At 34.9% G+C, this 20,937-nt stretch overlaps 2 protein-coding genes across 3 annotated transcripts in view; one reads left to right on the top strand and one right to left on the bottom strand.

Annotated features, from left to right (window-relative positions):
* Positions 1-20,937, top strand: part of STAG1 (STAG1 cohesin complex component) — a 273,379-nt gene that overhangs the window by 242,863 nt on the left and 9,579 nt on the right. For both annotated transcript variants that reach the window (XM_081160341.1, XM_081160342.1), the window contains exons 23-29: positions 1,489-1,581; positions 4,190-4,364; positions 5,867-6,006; positions 9,248-9,349; positions 13,059-13,207; positions 13,875-14,003; positions 20,353-20,558. In XM_081160341.1, the coding sequence (XP_081016467.1) occupies positions 1,489-1,581; positions 4,190-4,364; positions 5,867-6,006; positions 9,248-9,349; positions 13,059-13,207; positions 13,875-14,003; positions 20,353-20,558 (994 nt within the window). The remainder of the gene's footprint in view (positions 1-1,488; positions 1,582-4,189; positions 4,365-5,866; positions 6,007-9,247; positions 9,350-13,058; positions 13,208-13,874; positions 14,004-20,352; positions 20,559-20,937) is intronic.
* Positions 1-20,937, bottom strand: part of PCCB (propionyl-CoA carboxylase subunit beta) — a 96,189-nt gene that overhangs the window by 9,640 nt on the left and 65,612 nt on the right. The window lies entirely within an intron of this gene.

The raw sequence follows: 20,937 nt of genomic DNA on the forward strand, positions 1-20,937 counted from the left end.
TTCTGGCTTTCTCTCTTGCCACTCAACTCCCTATTTATGCCTTAGCTACAATAAATTGACAGTCTCTCAAAAGCACCTCTAGGCTTCTGAGCATTCTGTGCCCTCTAGAACATCTTTTTCTATAGCTAGATAATTTTTAGTAGTTGTTCAAAATTGAGCTTACATGTAACCTTCTTTAAGATCTCTTCTGTGACTACTTTTGACTTTAGGTTTCCGACATAGCACTCCTTATATTGTAATTAAATTGCCTCTTCCCTTGTGCATTATAAATTTCCCCTGATGCCTTGTATATCTTTGAAATTAAAGAAGGCCAAGTAGTGTTGAGGTTATTAGATGTTCATCTACAAGGGACAGTAAAGGTTTGCAAGGCAGTGGGTTTTTTAGTACTCTGCACGAGATGAGCTTATTCCTTCTTCCAAATACTGCATTCATGTTAGCAAAAGGAAACATGTATATAAGTATCATTATTTAGGATGAAAAGGTCCAAGAAAGCATTGAGTATTGTCATCTGTACAAAAGACTAGCTTAAAGAATTTTAGTTTTAATAGATTACTTGTTAAAAGTGATTTCTGTACCTCTTTTCTCATTTAATTATCTTCATTACTATTTTAATTATCAGTACAATACTGAATTATCTGCATGCATCTTGCTCATTAGTAAGTGAGAAGAATATGAGCTCTGATATGAGACAGTCCTGGTTTCAAACCCTTGCTAATAATGACTGCTACTTCTTATCAATATAAATATTAAATTATGAAGCAGTAGGCCCTCAGACCAGTGCCTGACACATTATAGTTACTTGATAAATTTAAATTTCCTTTTATACTTTTCAGATGTTTGCTATTGAATATTATGTGGCTGTCTAATTAAATCCTATTCCCCTACCCAATATTAGATTAAAACCCATCCTCCTGTGTAGGCCCCTCCAGCTCATCTTTCTACTCTAGTTATAGTTAATACAAAAATGTTTTTGAACACTTACTCTCTAGTTGGTCTGATTTCCTGCTATAATGTTAACTCTGAGGACATGGGCACTGTCTTAAAGTTATCTGTCTTCCCCTGACATTTTGCAGAATGCTGAGAATATAGGAGAAACTCAGTACACATTTGTTGTTTAATTGATTTTTTCAGTGTGCTCCTGTGCTCCTTCACCTTACAACCTACCAGCTAGTATGTGTTATAGGAATGACTAACAATTTTAACATCAGCCTAAGTAAACCATATTTATAAAGGAAAATTTGTTGGAGAAAATGATCCTGAGCATTTCATAACTAAATAGAACTAAATGTTTGCGATTATCAATTTTGTTGCCCCTTTTTATTAGGATAACTAGGAAATAACTATATGGTTTGGTTCCCAACAATAAATTTGGTTTCATGAATTTCCTTGACATTAAGCCAGTTTGGGTCTTTTCCATTTATTGTTTCTTCTGGATCAGTTTTCTAGGATACTGTAATTCATGCCTGCAAATTTGAATATGTCTTACAGGAGGATTTGTTGGTATTGAGGAAAACAGTGAAATCCTTTTTGGCTGTTTGCCAACAGTGCCTATCTAATGTTAATACTCCAGTGAAGGAACAGGTAAGAAATTGTTAAGAGCTCTCAATAAAAATAACTCAAATGTATTGCAGAACATGTAAGAAGATATAACTTTTTTATTGCAGTTATTAGCATGCTGGTTTTTCCCTAACATTAATGGGACCTGGGATAAGAGTATAGATGTCTGAATATTTAAGTTACAAGGCAAGCTAACAAACCTGTTAACATGTCTTTTTTAACTTGAACAAGTATGCTGACATAATGACCTGGAAAGCTGGGTTCAAATTAGAGTTCATGTTTTTGGGGTTTTTAAAAAATTTATCTTTTTGGGGTTTTTAAAAAATTTATCTAAAAATATTATAGATGTCCCCTTTTCCCCCCATTAACCCCTTTCACCCCCTACCCACTCCCCACCCCAGTCCTTCACCACACTATTGTCTGTGTCTAAGGGGTAGGTGGGTGGGTGGGTGGGTGTGTGTGTATGCATATAAACTCTTTGATTAATCTCTCCCCACCCACCCCCACCTTCCCTCTGAGATTTGTCAGTCTGATCCATGTTTCTATGTCACTGAATCTATTTTGGTCATCAGTTTTTATATTCTTTAGATTCCACATATAAGTGAGATCATGTGATAGTTGTCTTTTTCTGCCTGGCTTATTTCACTTAGCGTAATATTTTCCAGGTCAATCCATACTGTCCCAAAGTGTACAAGATCCTTCTTCCTTACAGCTGCATAGTATTCTGTGGTGTAAATATCCCACAGCTTTTTTATCTACTCATCTACTGATGGGCATTTGGACTCTTTCCAAATCTTAGCTCTTGTAAATTATGCTGTTATGAACATTGGGGTGCACATATTCTTTCTGATTAGTGTTTCAGGATTCTTAGGATATATTCCTAGAAGTGGGATCACTGAATTCTTGACTTCTAAAAATTCTATGCCAGAACTTGGAGGGCGGGCTGGCCTATGAGCTGCCCTCTTCTCATCTTACCTTTAGCTCTTTCCCACACGAGGAAGAACTTCTCATACATGCATGTGAACACTTCAGTCCACATGTCCAAATTTTATCAGCATCACCCCCTCAAACAGCTGCTCCTTGACCACCCTGGGACCTAGGAGTATGCAAACTGGGGATGCAGCAAGCCTACAGAAGAAACCTGTAGCCTCTGATAGCAGAATCAGATCTGTTAAGGCAAGGAATCCCTGAGTCCTTGTACCTGGACAGTGGTATAAAAGTAGGGGTGCTGATGGGCATATGCCATTGGCCCAATAGACTCCTCATTCTTGGGAAGGGGCACAGTCCAAAGAGGGTCAAAGTAGAGCCCAAGGCAATACCATTTCCATGAAATGATTTTGTCAGCTATTTTACTGTTTTTCTATTAGGAAGTACTTTAATATAAAATAGAATGTACATTTTCCATATTGTTTTTTTATTATGATACTGGGCTAGAAAAAAGGTCTAATTAGCCTAGTTAAAGTGTACAGTAGTACTTATCCTTTGCTGTCTCTTACAAATAGGTGATCATGGGTTTCTCCTTTATTGGGTTATCAGCATCTAACTTAAAATGGGAACAGAGATGGTCTTCCCTGAACCATGTTCTCTAAATCTCTGAACACTGCCAGTGCTGCCTAAAGTTACTTAGCTCTGGACATTTAAACCAAAAATTCAGAGTTTTTGTGTCATCACTATTTGGTGATACCTGAAACTATGGCCTTGGTTTAAAAAAAAAACAACAAAAAAAACTGGATTATTTTTATGCTCCCCTTTTCAAGGGGCTCTTTCTAAATATGTTTATATATTTCACCTTTGTGTAGTCAGAGCATGAATTGCCATGATTCTTGCTGGAGGTGGATAGCAAAGTATATAGCAATCTCCAAATACATGCCAAAGTTGTGTTTTCCCATAGAAATCAATTTTTGGAAAAGGGTGAGTGGGTTGTTTTGAAATATCAGAGCCCTCAGTTACCAACAAAATCTTTCAGTTACAGTAAACTGATGACAGGTTTATTTCATATCATTCATTAAGTAGGACAAACTTGACAACAATAACTATAATATTTTCTTTTCAGGGAAATGCATTGAAAGTTCCCTTAAATAATAAAATTTGTTGGGAAACTTTAGAATACTGTTTTTTATGTGAATGGTCTTGAATTCAATTTTAAAACTACTGTTAGAGATTTTTTTTTTTTTTTTACATTAGATTTTTAAAAGAAGAATTCAGAATAGTAGCTTACAGGTTTATAGTACTGCATTATAATTTATGGGATTATACATTGTCTTAAGACTTATGCTTATTATTTGGTTAAGCAGTATATGATTGATTTCTAACCTCTGTCATAATTTATTGTATCAATTTTGTATTTCCAGATTGAGTTTAACTCATTGTATCTTAAGTTCAAATCAAAATCTCTTAACTGTTTGAGTTAATATAGCCAAATAAAAGAAATAGATTATATTTGGGGGAGGAGGAATCTTTAATGTGACTGGTGTTTAATTTTATTAAGTTTGGAAATTTAAAACTCAGTGGTTGAAATTTAAATACCCAAAGTTTCTATTGTACTATTATGGAACTGTATTTAGTATATTTTTGTTAGCATTGATTTGTTGTCGTAGCAATATTTGACTAATGAATTCCTTTTGTATTCCAGGCTTTCATGTTACTCTGTGATCTTTTGATGATTTTTAGCCACCAATTAATGACAGGTGGCAGGGAGGGCCTTCAGCCTTTGGTGTTTAATCCAGATACTGGACTCCAGTCTGAACTCCTCAGTTTTGTGATGGATCACGTCTTCATTGACCAAGATGAGGAGAACCAGAGCATGGGTATTTGTAGCTAACATCTTGTCAATATTGGTCTTGTTTTACCAGCCCCAAAAGATAGGAGAAAAAAATTCAAATTCAATTTTTAAAAATACTAGAATTTCTCTGTTTTTAAAAAAATGTTAATAATTTGTATAATTCAGAAACCAAAAAGAATAAAAATGTACAGTGATGTCTCCTTCCTTTGCTATAATTAACTAATTATATGCATTTTTCATTTCACACGTGCAAAATGTATATGTGGGATAGATGTTGTTTCACAGTTTTTCTGAAGGAAAGCATCAGAGTTCCTTTCTGTTCCTGAGTAGTCATCAATTACTAAAATTAACAAAATATTAATGTAAGATATTAAGTACTGAAAGACTTATCAAGCCTTACCAGTCAAAATTGTGCTAAGCCTGCATAATTATAATTACAAAATTAGACTGAATAGGAATAATCGTAAATAAATTATATAGGTTATTTGTGAAATAGATGATTTAAGCTCTCTAAAATAAGATCTGTGGCACATCTGATCTACAGATCTATTTGGCGCTATTAGAATGTTCTTTAACAGAACATTTTAGAATATACTAGACTGTGAAACAGAGTGTCTTTATTTAGAGTCCATATTAATCTCAAGATAAATTTACCTGCTACTTAAGCAAAAAGATTTCCAACTTCTGAAAGCATTGATGCTTCAAAGCAGGACCAATTAGTAGAAAGAAGTTGCAGGTTTTTTGTTTGTTTTATAATGAATCTAAAAATGGGAAGAAAGAACACTGTCTCCAAATAAGGGCAGGTCAAGACATGAGAGGGTTAATACAGAGCCTGAAACAAATGTGTTATCATCTGGAGCCTTGTGGAGAAAGTTTTCCTAGTATTAGAAACAGACAAACCATCAGGGCCTGAGAATTTAAAATAAAAAAATGAGGAAGAAACACTACTTGTTTCGAAAGTATTGGACAGGGTTTTATCTACTTTTCATGTATATGTGTATAATATGGTTTGCAAAATAAATTTTATTTCTCCACTATACTATAACCATGTTTAGAACGAGCATTGAAAACTAACTCCCCCATATATTTCCATTACTCCCCATGTATTTTTCTAAAAGAAAATTTTTTTCCTGTGACTTAAAAATTTCCAGAAATTTCTTCTCTGTGGAAATATATTAGCAAATAAGGAATATTGAAATAAGACAGCATTTTTAAGGGAAACAGTTGACATTATGACAAAAATATAAGAAAAATAATCTTTTTACATACGGTTTGCTTGTCTTAGTCTTTGCTATGACAGTCCCCTAGAAGATAGGAACCTTAGTGCCTACCAAGTATTTATAATGAATAACTAAATGTGTAACTAAATATAGTACTCTAAAAGAATCAGTATACCTAACATTTCATACCATCTAAAACTGAATTGTACCTTTTTTTAAAGGGATAATATAAGCTGTTTTTTTATTACATAGATTTTCTACATTGTTTTTCCTTGGATAAAGTTCATAATTTATTTTCTGTGGTTAGAGGGTGATGAAGAAGATGAAGCAAATAAAATTGAGGCCTTACATAAAAGGAGGAATCTACTTGCTGCCTTCAGCAAACTTATCATTTATGATATTGTTGACATGCATGCAGCTGCAGACATCTTTAAACACTACATGAAGGTATATATATTTTTTTGTATTCTTACTTTTCTCCATGCATCTAATTGGCTGAGAAATTTGTAATTAAAAATGAAAGGATGGTAACAGAAGCTAAAATTCACAGCTTTTATGTATATATTATTGATGATTTTTCTGATATATTTAAAGTTTCTGACTTTTTTATAAGTATAAGCTTTATCTATACCATTATATCATTTCTGTAAAGTAGGACTTCCTCACATTTATATGAAAGACTTTTTTATTTTCATGAGGCCATATATTCTTTTTATAAGAGAAAGTTTATTTAGAAGCCACAGAAGTAGAAGTAGTGAACTATAGAAAAAATGGGCTCAGGAAACAAGTTACAGAGGCAAAAGAAGGGCCCTTGGAGCTTAAGTGAAAGAGAGAGGCAAGGAAAATAAGCCTGGAGGATGGGGATCGGAAAGGTGTGGGCATGCTCCACAGAGAGCACCACCAAGGCCATATATTTTTTTTTTATTTTTTATTTTTTATTATTTTATCTTTTAGGGGAGGAGGGAGAGAGAGAGAGAGAGAGAGACAGCGATCTGTTGTTCTACTTAGTCATGCATTCATTGGTTGATTCTTGTATGTGCTCTGCCTGGTGATCAAACCCCCAACCTTGGCATATCAAGACAGTGCTCTAACCAACTGTGCTACCTGGCCAGTGTGGCCATGTATTTTCTTGCCCAACATGGCAAAAAGCTAATCACTCTTCCTTATGACATCTCTTCAGATATTTTTTATAAGTATGCCAACTGTGTACCATGTTGCCTGCCAGGAGCTAAAGTTACAAAGATTTTTTAAATTTCTGCTTTAATTCCAGTCTAAAACTGGAGAGTCAAGTAATAGTTGCATTATATAGTAGAGGTATGTGTAGGGGTTCCTTAAAACAGATACCCCCAACTCTTAATGTGAGAATTAATGAAAACTGCTTAGAAGTGACTTCTGAACTATGTCTGAGACAATAAGCATCAATTAATCAAGCAAAGAAGTAGTAGGAGGTCTTGTAGACTGGTTGACCTTCATGAACATCACAAAGGAATATGAATTACTTGGGAAAAATGCAGGTAATTTGATAAAGGAACATAGATTGCTTATGAAAACAGGGCCAGAGATAAGATTTAAAGAAAGTGACGGAGCCCTTCCTGGGTAAGTCATCTGTTTAGAGTGACACCAAGGTTGAAGGTTCAACCTCCCATCAGGGCATATACAAGAATCGACCAGTGAATGGAACAACAAATCAATGCCTGCCTTTCTCTCTCTCCCACCCCCATCCCTTTTCTCTCTCTAAAAAAAATCAATAAATTTTAAAAAAGAAAGTTATAGGTTAGACCTAATACGCTGTATGAGAAGTTTGTATTTCTTCCTGAAGGAGGTAAGGAGATGTTGAAGTGTTTTAATCCATTCTTCATATGACAGAATTTTGGTTAGGTACTTACCTTCCTAGCTGCTCTTCTTTCTAAAAGCTCCATTTTGCCCCTGACCCTCTAAAAAAGCAGTGCTCAGAAATCTTCATGCTATACCCTGACAGACACAGATGAGAGGAAACATCTTTTTGTGGGTGTGGGGGTGGCCTTATTCTCACATCAGAAACACTTTTATTTTTTCCATGTTCAGAATATTGTGTGCCATTGATCCGCTTGTGTCTTTATCCATATTTAGGTATAATCCAACTCTAGTTATGACGTGTAACTAATTCATCATATTTTGCCAACAACTGCAGTGTGATGAGCACTGTGCTAGTAGTGTTTTAATGTTTGTTTTTGTTATTTTTTGTGCCAAAACTCTGGACCAAATCAGGTAGCCAGAGATTTAAATAAGACATGGTTTCTGTACTAAGGAGCTTAAAGATTAAGAAAGAAACTAAAATGTAAACATAATAATGAAAGGCTGCCTATGTTTTCTGTGCCATTTATATTTGAGACACTCTTCTAAGGCTTTTACATTATTTTCATTGATTACAGTAACCCTGTCAGGTAAAAAAATCATAGCATTTACAAGTAAGGAAATTAAGGCTCAAGTAAGCTGAGTAACTTTCCAAGGTCAAACAACTATTACAGTAGCAAAAATTGGGATTTCGTTTTAGGTTTAACTTCACAGCTTAGCTCCTTCATAAAGCTTCAGCATGATTATTGTAGTAGCAGATGTACAAATTACAAAGCAAGCGCAGGATATAGAGAAAGACTTAATGAGAGGAATCAGAAGGCTTCCTAAACTAATGTCTAAACACGGTTTGGATGGATGAATATGAGCTTGCCATGGTTTTTCCTTGTCAGCCCTTAACATACTGCATTCGTGTCAAGAAGTGAGTCTTATCCAAATCTTTTATAATTTTTACAAATTTTGCACACCTCTGATCTAGGCTTTAATCTTTTTGTGAGTATTCTAATAGCTACTTGCTAACCCTTTGTTCTAGATCCCTGGCTATGTGGCTTTTGTCCCACTTCTCTGTGTAGTCATTACAAATATGAATTTATTAGAGATCTGCTTGTTGAACCACTTTAGTATCTTAATATATCTTTATCCTTTTTTTCTACATTGAGATCATGTAATTGCACTTAAAGGGTGATTCTTTTGAATTATTTTCCCGTTTTTGCACCTCATATCATGGAAGCATGATATTTCGAAGATTTTTAAAATCCAATTGGCAGGCTAATAACTTCTGTATCAAAAAAAACCTGAATTATAAAGAAATTAGTTAAATTTTTCTCAGTCACTGTTGAAGATGTCAATGTTTTTACTATTTATATTATAATAAGAAAATATAGACATATGTTAGGGGGGTAAATGAGATAGTACACAGAGTATTAAATGAAAAGGTAAGTCAGCTACCCTAATCTACCCTTTCCCCTTTTTTAGGCCCACTTCTAAGAGGTAAGCAATTTTAACTATTTTAGTTCTTCAGGAAGTTTCTACTAAAGTCTATTTCTTGATTTGTCACCTTTTAAATAGTGTCTGTTGAGTGCATGTTATAAAGAATGAGGAATTCTATTTATCCTATATGACTTCCTCTTCTCTTAGAATTATCAGTTTTTTAACTTTTATTATTTCATAATCTTAAATATCAAATGTGTATTCCTTTAACTTTAGACAAAATCTTTGAACTCTCATTTGTGTTTAATATAAAGAATTAAGTACCGTGGTATTTAATTTGTTCTAACCTGTTTTTTTCACCAACCCATTCTTTATCTCATGAAATTTTAATAATTTTAAAGCTGTGATTTCTTTCTTTTCTTCACAGTATTACAATGACTACGGTGATATTATTAAGGAAACACTGAGTAAAACCAGGCAGATTGATAAAATTCAGTGTGCTAAGACCCTCATTCTCAGTTTACAGCAGGTAAGAGATATGAAAGGAAAGAGACAAGTAGAATCAATGTATGAGAACTTCCGTGTGTTTAGTATGTGCTAGGTATCTTACCTCATTTAAATTAAGTCATTATGTCAGTATATTACTATAGATACTTTCTGGTACAAAGACACATGTTACATGTCTTTTCTTTTCGAAGATAATCTAAGAGTTCATATTTCAAATAGATGAAATCCTAAGGTGATCTACTCTTAGACCAGATGTAATGCCAAATTGGATATTTATAAAGTAATCATTAAAGCCCTGGCTGGAGTGGCTCAATGGTAGAGCATCACCCCCTACACAGAAGGGTCTTGGATTCGATTCTGGTCAGGGGCACATACCTGGGTTGCCAGTTGGTTCCCTGGCCCCAGTCAGCCCATGCAGGAGGCAGTCAATCAGTGTGTCTCTCACATTGTTTCTCTCTCTCTCTCTTCCCCCTTTCCTCCCTCCCACTCTTTCTAAAGATCAATGGAAAAAATATCCTCAGATGAGGATTAACAAAACAAAACAAAAAATGTAATTATTAAAAAGAAAAATACAACCGCTGGTGTTTCTCAGTGGTTGAGCGTTGACCCATGAACCAAGAGTTCACTGGTTCAATTCCTGGTTGGGGTACATACCCTGGTTGCAGGCTCAGTCCCTAGTAGGGGTGGTGCAGGAGGGAGCTGATCAATGTCTCGAGCTCATCAATGTTTCTATCTCTCTATCCCTCTCCCTTCCTCTCTCTAAAAAAAAAATAAAAGGTATTAAAAAATACAGAAATGTGTAACATATATTGCATAAATAAGATTCCTAATAAATGCCTAGTAAATTAATATAGAGATTAGGGGGGTGTAGGTATGTGTGTGTATATATAGTCTATGATGAAGGTTTCATTTCAAATCAGTGGGGAAAGGATTGGGCCTGTTCATTAAATGGTGATGGGTCAAGTGACTATGTCTTTGGGGAAATAGTTATTTATAGCCCTACCTAAAATGTACCCAAAATAACTTCTAGATGGATTATATATAAATGTTAAAAATTAAAAGTTTATAAGAAAATGAAAGAGGATATTTTTATATCCTGGAGTGGAGAAGTCCTTACTGAGGAAAGAAGCCACAAAGTAATAAAAATTGATGATATGTATAAACTTAAATAGATTAATCATCAACCAGTACTGTGAACAAACTTAAATGAGATTGGGGGCAAGTGTTTTTAATCATACATTTCAAATCAGTAAGAAAGATAGATAAATCCCTTAGGGAAGTGAGCAAGGGATATGAAAAGCCACTTTTCAGAATAAGAAATCTTAAAAAACAAACATGAAAAGAGGCATAACTTCACTAATTAATGAAATCTAAAGTAAAACAAGGAGATATTTACCACAGCTCATCAGATTGGCATGAATTAAAATTATTGATAATACCTATGATTGAAAAAGATGAGGAAGAGCCTTGCCCAAGTGGCTCTGGTTGAGCATGGACCTATGAACCAGGAGGTCAGGGTTCGATTCCTGGTCAGGGCACAGTTGTGGGCTCAATCCCCAATAAAGAGCATGCGGGAGGCAGCCGATCAATGACTCTTATCATTGATGTTTCTGTCTGTCTGTCCCCTCCCTTCCTCTCTCTGAAATCAATAAAAATATATTTTTTAAATAAAATAATTAAAAAGAAAAGGATGAAGTAAAGGTCTCTTATGAACGAAATTGCTTTTGTGTTGTAATATACTTTTGCAGTATATTTCAAAATTCAAGATGTATATTCTTTTTAAAACCAATGTTTTGCTATTAGGTATCTACATAGATACATGCAGGTGTGCACAAGATATATATGTAAAAGATATTTCATTGTAACAGTTTCTGTAATATTGAAAAATTGGAAAATAGTCTCAATGTCCATCAACAAAGGAATGTTTAAATAAACTGATTCTCTGAAAAAGCTAAAAGATTTTTAAGACAAAACATTAAATGAAAAATAGCAAATTTTAGGACAAAATATGTAGTATGGTGCCATTTATGTAAAAATAAAAACTTTGTATATGAAATATATCAGTATTCCTAAACTGGACTAGAAAACTTCTGAACTTGAACATTGATTACCTTTGGAGAGAAGAACGATATTTAGTGGGGGGTGGAGAACTTTTACTTTGATGTTCTTTGAATTTTGTACAATGAAATATATTCTTTGTATTTATTTTATTTATTTATTTATTTATTTTGTAATCCTTGCCTGAGGACATACTTTCATTGATTTTAGAGAAAGAGGAAGGGATGGGGGAGAGAGAGAAAAACATCAATGTGAGAGTGCAATATCGATCAGCTGCCTCCTGCATGCACCCTGACTGAGTATCAAACCTGAAACCTGGGTATGTGCCCTGATCGAGAAACAAACCCATGACCCTTTGGTGTATAGGACGACACTCCAAGCACTGAGCCACGCCGGCCAGGGCTGTATTTATTTTAAGTGTAAACTTTATTTAAAAAATATATATGGTTTTTATTGATTTTAGAGAGAGAGGAAGGGAGAGGGATTGAGAGAAACAGATGAGAGACACATCAGTCGGCTGACTCCCGCAATCCCCCGTCCTGGGGATTGAGCCCGCAACCCCAGCATGTGCCCTGACCAGGAATTGAACTGGGGACCTCTTGGTTCATGGGTTGATGCTCAACCACTGAACCACGCCAGCTGGGCTAAGTGTAAACTTAAAGGCTGTTGTGTACAACTATCTGTGAAAACATTTTAAAGTTTAAGAATTGGTAAACAATGATCTGTTAGTGAATTTGAAAAATCTCTGGAAAAATCGCTATTTTTAAGTCATGGCACAGTAAGTGGTTAGGCCAGGCCAGTTTATTGCTGAAGAAAACTAAGAAGGTGAACAGCAAAATTAATAGATGATGAGCTATTTCAATGAAATGGTGTGATTAGAGTGAACTGGGAGATTGGGAGGTGAGGAAGTGAAGAAAAATATAAACAACACTTCTCAAGATTTTTGCCATGAAGAGAGTCAGAAAAATGGGTTGGAGGCTGGCAGAGAATTTGTTTAAGAAATTAAGGCATGCATCTAGTAGAGGGAATAGTAGTTGATGCAGGAGGGAAGAGTAAGCACAGGAGCAAAACTGCTGAGTAAAAGGGAGTGAGATCTTTAGTACTCCAAGGTTTTGTTTTGTTTTGTTTTGTTTTGTTATTTTGACATGTGTAATGAATATGTAATTTATAAAAGTCCTCCACCCAGCTTAAGAACTTTTTTGTATATTTTGTTATTGGGTGGGAAAAATCATATCCCCATATATACAAATGGTCTTTTGCACAGTGTTCTTATCTAAGATATAAGTGAAAAAACAAAGTTCTCAACCCTGTATTTTATAGATTGCCATTCCTGTGAAAATGACAGCAAAAAGAATAGATAGATGTTTATGAATACGTAGTATATATCTATAAACATATTTCATTTTCCAACCCAAAATGCATTCTCTTTGTTAAAAAGAAATAAATTCCTGTTTCATTTAATCACATAAGTAACATGAAAATGATCTCAAGAAACTAGTAATAGTAGATGACTTGGAGAAGGGGAACAGTATGGCTGCATGTAAGGAGGAAAATATGTATTTTACCATATGTATATTAAATATTTTAAAATTATATTACCTATTCTAACAATAAATACAATAAGTAAATATTTCTTAGCTGTAGGTTTTTCCTTCTTTTTTTCTTTCTACCAGTTGTTTAATGAACTTGTTCAAGAGCAAGGTCCCAACCTAGATAGGACATCTGCCCACGTCAGTGGCATTAAAGAATTGGCACGTCGCTTTGCCCTTACATTTGGACTGGACCAAATCAAGACACGAGAAGCAGTTGCCACACTTCACAAGTGAGTGAGCTAAATAAATACATTCTATTACACAGAATCTGGTTTACTAGAATTTAAGGTAACTTATTTGACCCATTTTTAAAGTGAAAAATGATCGAATTTTTTATGTTATAAAAACTTTAGAAATTGTCTAGTCTCATTCTAAACTAGGCGGCCGTTTTTAATTTGAAAAAACTAAAACTGCCCATTTTTCATCTTACAAAGTATAGAAAGTAAAGCTTAACAAAATATTCTTAACTGGTCTATCAGTGAGAAAATGTGGAACATGGATTTAAAAATACTGTGCAATACTAATTTGGTCAGCCTCAGTTCTTAACTGAAAAATGAATGACAAAACACTTTACCTTACAAAAAGAGCTGCTTGGTACTGTGACCAACTCTAATAAACAGGTTGTTACCCCCAAAAGATACACATAGGAATCTTGTTTTGTTGTTATTTAATATATTTAATATTTTTAATTACTTTTCACAACTTAGTTTTCTACTGTAAAAAATAAAATTAAATGTTATTAAAATATATCATACAGTTAACATTATTTTACCATTTGAATTTATCAGATTTTAGTGATGATTTTGCTGCCTTCCCAGCTGTTTTTAAAACTCTAGCCTATTGAGAGAACTACACTAGCTATCTGGAAAAATAAGATAATATTTTCTTTTACTTCAGGGATGGCATAGAATTTGCCTTTAAATACCAAAATCAGAAAGGACAAGAATATCCACCTCCTAATCTGGCTTTCCTGGAAGTACTAAGTGAATTTTCTTCTAAACTTCTTCGACAGGACAAAAAGACTGTGTAAGTTGCACATTCCAGGAGAAGTGGCTTTTATCATGATTCCATTTAATTTTAAATGTTTATTTTGTGGGGGAAAAAGTTATTATCTAGATATAATTACTCTTGGTAACATAGCCTCTGATTGGTTAAGGAGCTATAGTATTCTTTCAAGCTTTTGTATAGTTGTTTCACTACTCTCCTTCCAGTACCTAGAATTTGCAAGATTAAATTAAGCGAGTGGGAATGATTTCTTTTCTCTTTTTTTAATATATCTTTATTGATTTCAGAGAGAGAAAAGGAGACAAAGAGAGAGAGATAGAAACATCAATGATGAGTGAGTCATTGATTGGCTGCCTCCTGCAGGCCCCTGACTGGGGATCGAGCCCACAACCTGGTCATGTGCCCTGACCCGGAATCAAACCCCTATCGCCTGGATCCTAGGTGGACGCTCAACCACTGAGCCACGCCCAGCTGGGCAGGAATGATTTCTTACTCTGCAATTTAAAGGCATCTGAACATTGGTTTAACCATCGCATAACCCTGCTTCCCTTTTATATTAGTTATATTTTAGTGATGTGTTTTTTATTTGACTTGTTTCAAGAAGATTGAATTTTTTGTATTTTTTATATTTTATAATAATTTAAAGAAATAATATGCTATTTTCAAAAAAATGTTGATAGGATAAGTTTTATTTAAAACTAGAAGACTTAAGAGAGTGATTCTGTAACAGATCCCAAATTTTATAAATTGATAAGTCAGTTATTATATACAGAAGTTGGAATTGATATTTAAAGCTTATCTAAATATAAGTGATAGTTCTAAGGAAAGATTTTGGTCAGAAAATATTTCTTAAGCCCCTAATATAGTCAGGTACTGTTATATAGCTATTGTTCTAACATGGCTAGGCAGTGAACAATATAATAAAGATTCTGCCCTCAGAAAGCTTATGTTCTGAGGGAGACATAACATAAACATACAAACAAAAGTTTCAGGTACTGAAGTAGAATAATATGATAGAGAATGAGGGGTACTAGGAATTGGTTTGAAAACTTTTGATACAGGCATTTACAGGCATGCATTTCCCTCAGAGCACTATAACTGCATCTTGTAAGTTCTGGTATCTTAGACTTTTGTTTTCATTTATCTCAAAGTATTTTTTCATTTCCCTTGTGATTTCTTCTTTAATCTGTTGGTTATTCAGGAGTATTTTATTTAATTTCCACATATTTGTGAATTTCCAAATTTTCCTTCCATTACTGATTTCTAATTTCATTCCATTGTTGTTAGAGAACACGCTTTGTGTGATTTTAATCCTTTAAACTTATCAAGGCTTGTTTATGGACCTATATAGTCTATTCTGGAGCTTGTTTCATGTATACTTAAAGAGAATGTGTATTCTACTGATGTTGATTAGAGTTTTGTTCTATAAATAGATGTCTTTTAGGTCCTGTTGGCTTATAGATTTTAGTTAAGGTCTTCTATATCCTCATTGATCTTTTGTCTAGTAGTTCTATCCATTATTGAAGTCTCTAGCTATTATAATTGGGTTATTGTTTCTCCTTTCAGTTCTGCCAGTTTTTGTTTCATGTTTTTGGGGCTCTGTTGTTAGGTGTATATATAATTGTTATGTCTGCCTGATGGATTGACTGTTACTTATTATAAAATGTCCTTCTCTGTCTCTAGTAATTTTTTCTATTTTGTCTGATACTAGTGTAACTACTCCAGCTCTATTTTAGTTACTGTTTGCATGGTATACCTTTTTTTCATCCTTTCATTTTTTGCCTTTTTGTCTTTGAATCTAAAGTGTGTTTCTTATAGACAGCATATAGTTGGGTCATGTTTGTTTGTTTGATTGATTTATCCAATCCATTATACTTTTTGTTTTCTATGTCTGTCTTTATTTTTTCTTCCTTTATTGCCTTCTTTTAGCTTGGATATTATCTAGTGTAATATTTAATTCCTTCAAAAATCTTTAATTACACTTTTTTAGTTATTTTTTCAGTGGTTTTTGTCTAGGCCTTACAATATACATATTTACTTATCAATTTTACTTCATATTTATTCAAAGGAAATATAAAAAAGTTTACTCCTATATAGCTCTACTTCCTCTCTTTTTGTGCTATTATTGTTCTACATAATTACATCTAAATGTTACAAACCCAGCAGTACATTGCTAGAATTACTTGATATAATCATATGACTTAAATAAACTGAGTGAAGAATGGGAGCCAAGTATTATATTTATAGAAATATTAACCTTTTTATTTACTATTTCTGGTTCTCTTCATTTTCTTCCTATGGATTTGAGGTATCTGGTATCGTTCCCTTACTTTAATACATCTTTGCTCCCATCCCCTGCTTTTTGTGTTTCTTGTCATATATATTACATTTCTGTGTTATTGGCAATTGCTTTTTAAATCAGTTAAAAGAATGAATAATATGCAATTATATTGTCTTTTATAAATACCTAATTACCTTTCAGCACTCTGTTTTTGTGGGGGGTTTTGTTTGTTTATTTTTATGTAAATACAGCTTAACACTGGTGTCATTTGATTTCAACTTGAAGAACTTCCTTTCGTATTTCTTGGAAGGCAGGTTGGCCAGCAATAAATTCTCTCATCTTTTGTTCATCTGTCAGTGCTTTTATTTCATCTTAAACTTTGAAATATAGTCTTGTTAGGTTTAAGATTACTGTGTGATAGTTTATTTTGGTCACATTGACTGTGTTATCCTGCTGTCTTCTGGCCTCCATTGTGTCTGATGAGAAGCCAGCTTTTAAACTTATTGGAGTTCCCTTGTGTATAATGAGTTACTTTTCTCATTACTTTCAAGATTTTTTCTTTATCGTTGGTTTTCAACGTTTTTCCTATGATGCATATGGGTGTAGATCTCTTTGTATTTTTCCTGCTTGGACTTTGTTGAGCTTTGAGGATATGTAGATTAATGTTTTTCTTCAGATTTATTTCTGCTCCTTTCTTCTCCCAGTACCCACATTACGCATGTCATTGTAGTAAATGATATCCTACATTTCTCTCAGGCTCCATTCATTTTTCTTCGTTCTTTTTTCTCTCTGTTCTTCAGAGAATAATCTCTATAAATGTATCTTTAAGATTACTAATTCTTTTGCCAGCTGAAATCTGTTGAGCCTCTAGTGAACTAGCCTTGCATACCTGGGGTACATCCCACTTGGTCATGGTGTATATAAAAAAATTATTTTTTTTAATTTTTTAAGTTAGTACTTTGCTTAAACTCTATTTTTTATTAAATTTTTTGGGGTGGCATTGGTTAATAAAATTGTATAAGTTTCAGGTGTATATTTCTATAAGATGGTGTATATAATTAGTACATTGTTGGATTCTATTTACTGATATTTATGTTCATGAAGACATTAGTCTCTAGTCTTTGTCTGGTTTTGGTGTTAGAGTAATGCTGGCCTCATAGAATGAGTTAGGAAGTATTCTCTCTGCTTCTATCTGCTTGAAAGAGATTGTAGGGAATTGGTATATTTTCTTCCTTAAATTTTTGATTGGATTCACCAGTGAACCCATCTGAGCCTTATGCTCTCTGTTTTGGAGAATTATTAATTATTGAATCAATTTATTTAATAGATATAAGCCTATTCAGATTGTCTATTTCTTGTGTCAGTTTTGGCAAATTGTGTTTCAAGGAATTGGTCTGTTTCATCTAGATTGTCAGAGTTGTGGGCATAGAGTTGTTTATAGTATTCCTTTATTTTCCCTACTGTCCATGGGATCTACGTAGTGGTGCGTCCTCTTTCATTTCTATTAGTAATTTGTGTCCTTTCTTTTTTTCTTAATTAGCGTGGCTAGAGGCTTATCAATTTTCAAGGAACTAGCTTTTGATTTTGTCATTATTGTTTCAAATGTTTCTTCTGTTCCTTTCTCCTCTCCTTATGATATTCCCATTACGCATATGTTATACCTTTTAGTTATACTACAGTCCTAGGGTATTAGTGGGCTGCTTTTTTTTAAATCTTCATTTTCTTTGATTTTTGGCTTTTGAGGATTCTCTTGAGATATCCTCTAGCTCAGATTCTTTCCTCACCTTTTTCCAGCCTGACTAGCCCATCAGAGGCATTCTTCTTTTTACCTTAGAGCCCTTAGCATATTGGTCATAGTAGTTTATTCCCAGTCTGAAAATTATAGCCTTTTTACCTTGTCTGGTTCTGATCTTGCTCTGTTTCTTCCAATTGTGTTTTTTAACTTTGGTATACCTTGTAACTTGTTCTTGATAGCTGGACATATGTACTGGGTAAAAGGAACTACTGTAAATAGGCATTTAGTAATATGGTAATAAGGTGTTGGGGGAAGAGAAGCATTCTGTAGTCCTGTGATTAGGTAGGTCTCAGCTTTTTAGTGAGCTTTGCCTCAGGACTATGAACTTTACATGTGCTTCTCAGGTTTTTTTGTGTTTTTTTCTCCACCCTCAGGTGGAACAGGATGAGTAGAGTGGGCTGAAGTTGGATATTTCCCTTCTCCCTTGTCAGTTAGGCTCCAGTATTGTGGGGGCTCCTCCATAACTGGGTACCCTGGAGTTTCTAACTCTGACTTGTCCAGCGTGCCTCCAGCAGTTCAGGTTTTCCTACCTTGGCAATGGTTCCCAAGGTGGTTTCTGTTTGTGTGTTTGTTCCAGTAAGCTGTGACCACCAGTATTCACCTGTGTCTCCACAATGATTTTCCTCTCTAATGGATCCAAGAAGGGTTGTTGGTTTTTTTTAGCCTGTTCAACTTTTTACTTGTTGTTAGGATGCATTGGCAACTTTCAAGCTCCTTGCATGCAAACAGTCTATTGTGGTTTTATTTTTAAGCTTGGCTTCCTGGGAGTTGCTCTTGGGTCAGAGCAGCTTATTGTTTAGCCAGCGTTTGGTTAGAGGTTGTTTAAGCCTCTTAAGCCAGTGAGGCTTCCTCCCTATGTTGATCGATCTGTGTGCGGTTTAGGGAATGATTTCAAAGCTGCTCCCATTCCCTGTTCTACTTGTCCATGAATGGGTGCAGCTTAGCATATGTGCACATCCTTCTCATTCCAGGAGGGCTGTGATCCGCGGAGAGCTCTTCTTGGCTTTGGTTCTCTTAAATTTCTAGCTGCTCTACTCTCTTATTCATTGTCTCTAGTATAAAGAGCTACCAGCACCCTCTTATTTGCTTTTCAAGATTTCCATTGTTTTCAGCATCCTTAGGCAAAAAGTATTAGATACTCTATTCCAAATAAAGTCAGTCCTCCTAGATAGAGCTGGAAAGTTTCATCCTGTGGTCTGCTTCAGCCACTGAACAGGAGCCAGGTGCTAGGACAGCATCCCTCTTCTTCCAGAATAGTGTCCCTGTTCTATGGGCAGAGGTCCAGGGGTAACACTGGTTCTGGACTTGCCTCCCTCCAGGCATGGAATCTCTGCTCTACAAGGGAGCTGAAGTGGGGCATTCAGGGCCCAGTATTCTTAGCCTGCTGTACCTGGGGTAGTTACTACCCAAGTTGGGGTTTGGAACGGGTTGGGGGTGGGGGAGACATTGCTCCCAGCTGCTCTCCAGAATAGAGCTGCGCAGCACACAGATGGCCTGCTTCTTCCAGGGAAGCTCTGAACAGAGAGAAAGGGAGCCCCCATGTTCTCATCCATGTCTGCCCAGAGTAGAACACCTGGAGTAGAGTTTCAGTACTACAGAGCTGTGGTGGGGAAGAGGGAACAAGGGAATGATGCAGGATGTGGTTCAGTTTCTACAAACTCGCTGTTCTTACTGAGATTTAGTAGATTTTCTTGAATTAATGTTTCCTCCATTTGCTATATGCCTTTAGAACAATTTCTAAAGATGTTAAATGATTGTCTTTTGTAATTTTCACCAGTTAAAAGGTTATTTTGCTGGGGAGAGGGTGTGTATGCAAAGCTCCTCACTCCACCATTCCAGAACTCCTGCCTTGAACATTTAAAAGAAAATCCAATTTTTATTTTCTTCAAAAAAGAGAGAGAACTCATGGATATGGACAACAGTGTGGTGATTGCGGGGGGTGGGGATGGAAGAGGGCATAAAAGGGATAAATGGTGATGGAAAAAATATAAAATTTAAAAAAAAATTCAGTAACCTTTTTGAGTCAAACTTCTTGGGGTTTTTTGAACATTGGTATTTAAAAATGCAGAAATGCAGGAAGGACCACACACATATATATGCATACACCCTTAGTAATACAGTCACTTATTTAAAAGTATTCCAGGAGTATGTGAAGCAAAACCTTAAATTCTCAGTCTCTCTCTTTCCAAAGGGAACCACTGTTAAAAGTGTAGTCTTAGGGATTCTTTGGAAAATTCTGAGAGCCTCAGGTTATGAAAAATTGAAAATCACTGTTTCTTCTATTGTATTTCTAGTCATTCATACCTGGAAAAATTCCTTACGGAGCAGATGATGGAAAGGAGGGAAGATGTGTGGCTTCCACTCATCTCCTATAGAAATTCGTTAGTCACTGGAGGTGAAGATGATAGAATGTCTGTGAACAGTGGAAGTAGCAGCAGCAAAACCTCCTCAGTAAGGAATAAGAAAGGACGACCTCCACTTCATAAGAAACGAGTAGAAGGTAAGTCTGTCTTTACACTATGAGACAGATAGCTTTCCTGTTATTATAGAGGTAAAGTAGCAAATGATCTGTTGAAGCAAGATGATACTGTTAAGTACATTATTTCCTTGTATATTTGATACACACTGAGAGATTCAGGTAAAAAACATGGAATAGACAACGAGACAGAAAAGTTGAAAGAACATGGGCACAGGAAGGTAGGCACAGGGAAAGGAGGACATAGTTACGGTAATTTATGAAGTTGATCCCATACCATAGTCCTCTAATATATTAAAATTTAAAAGTTAAGATAGTTATGTTATTCTGTCAAAATTCATACTAGTATAGGAGAGATTCTTTTAAGTTGAGGATAGACCTCTGCAGCATATTATATCAGAAC

The sequence above is a fragment of the Miniopterus schreibersii genome, assembly GCF_964146895.1.
Source record: "Miniopterus schreibersii genome assembly, chromosome: 15".
Classification (NCBI taxonomy): Eukaryota; Metazoa; Chordata; class Mammalia; order Chiroptera; family Miniopteridae; genus Miniopterus; species Miniopterus schreibersii.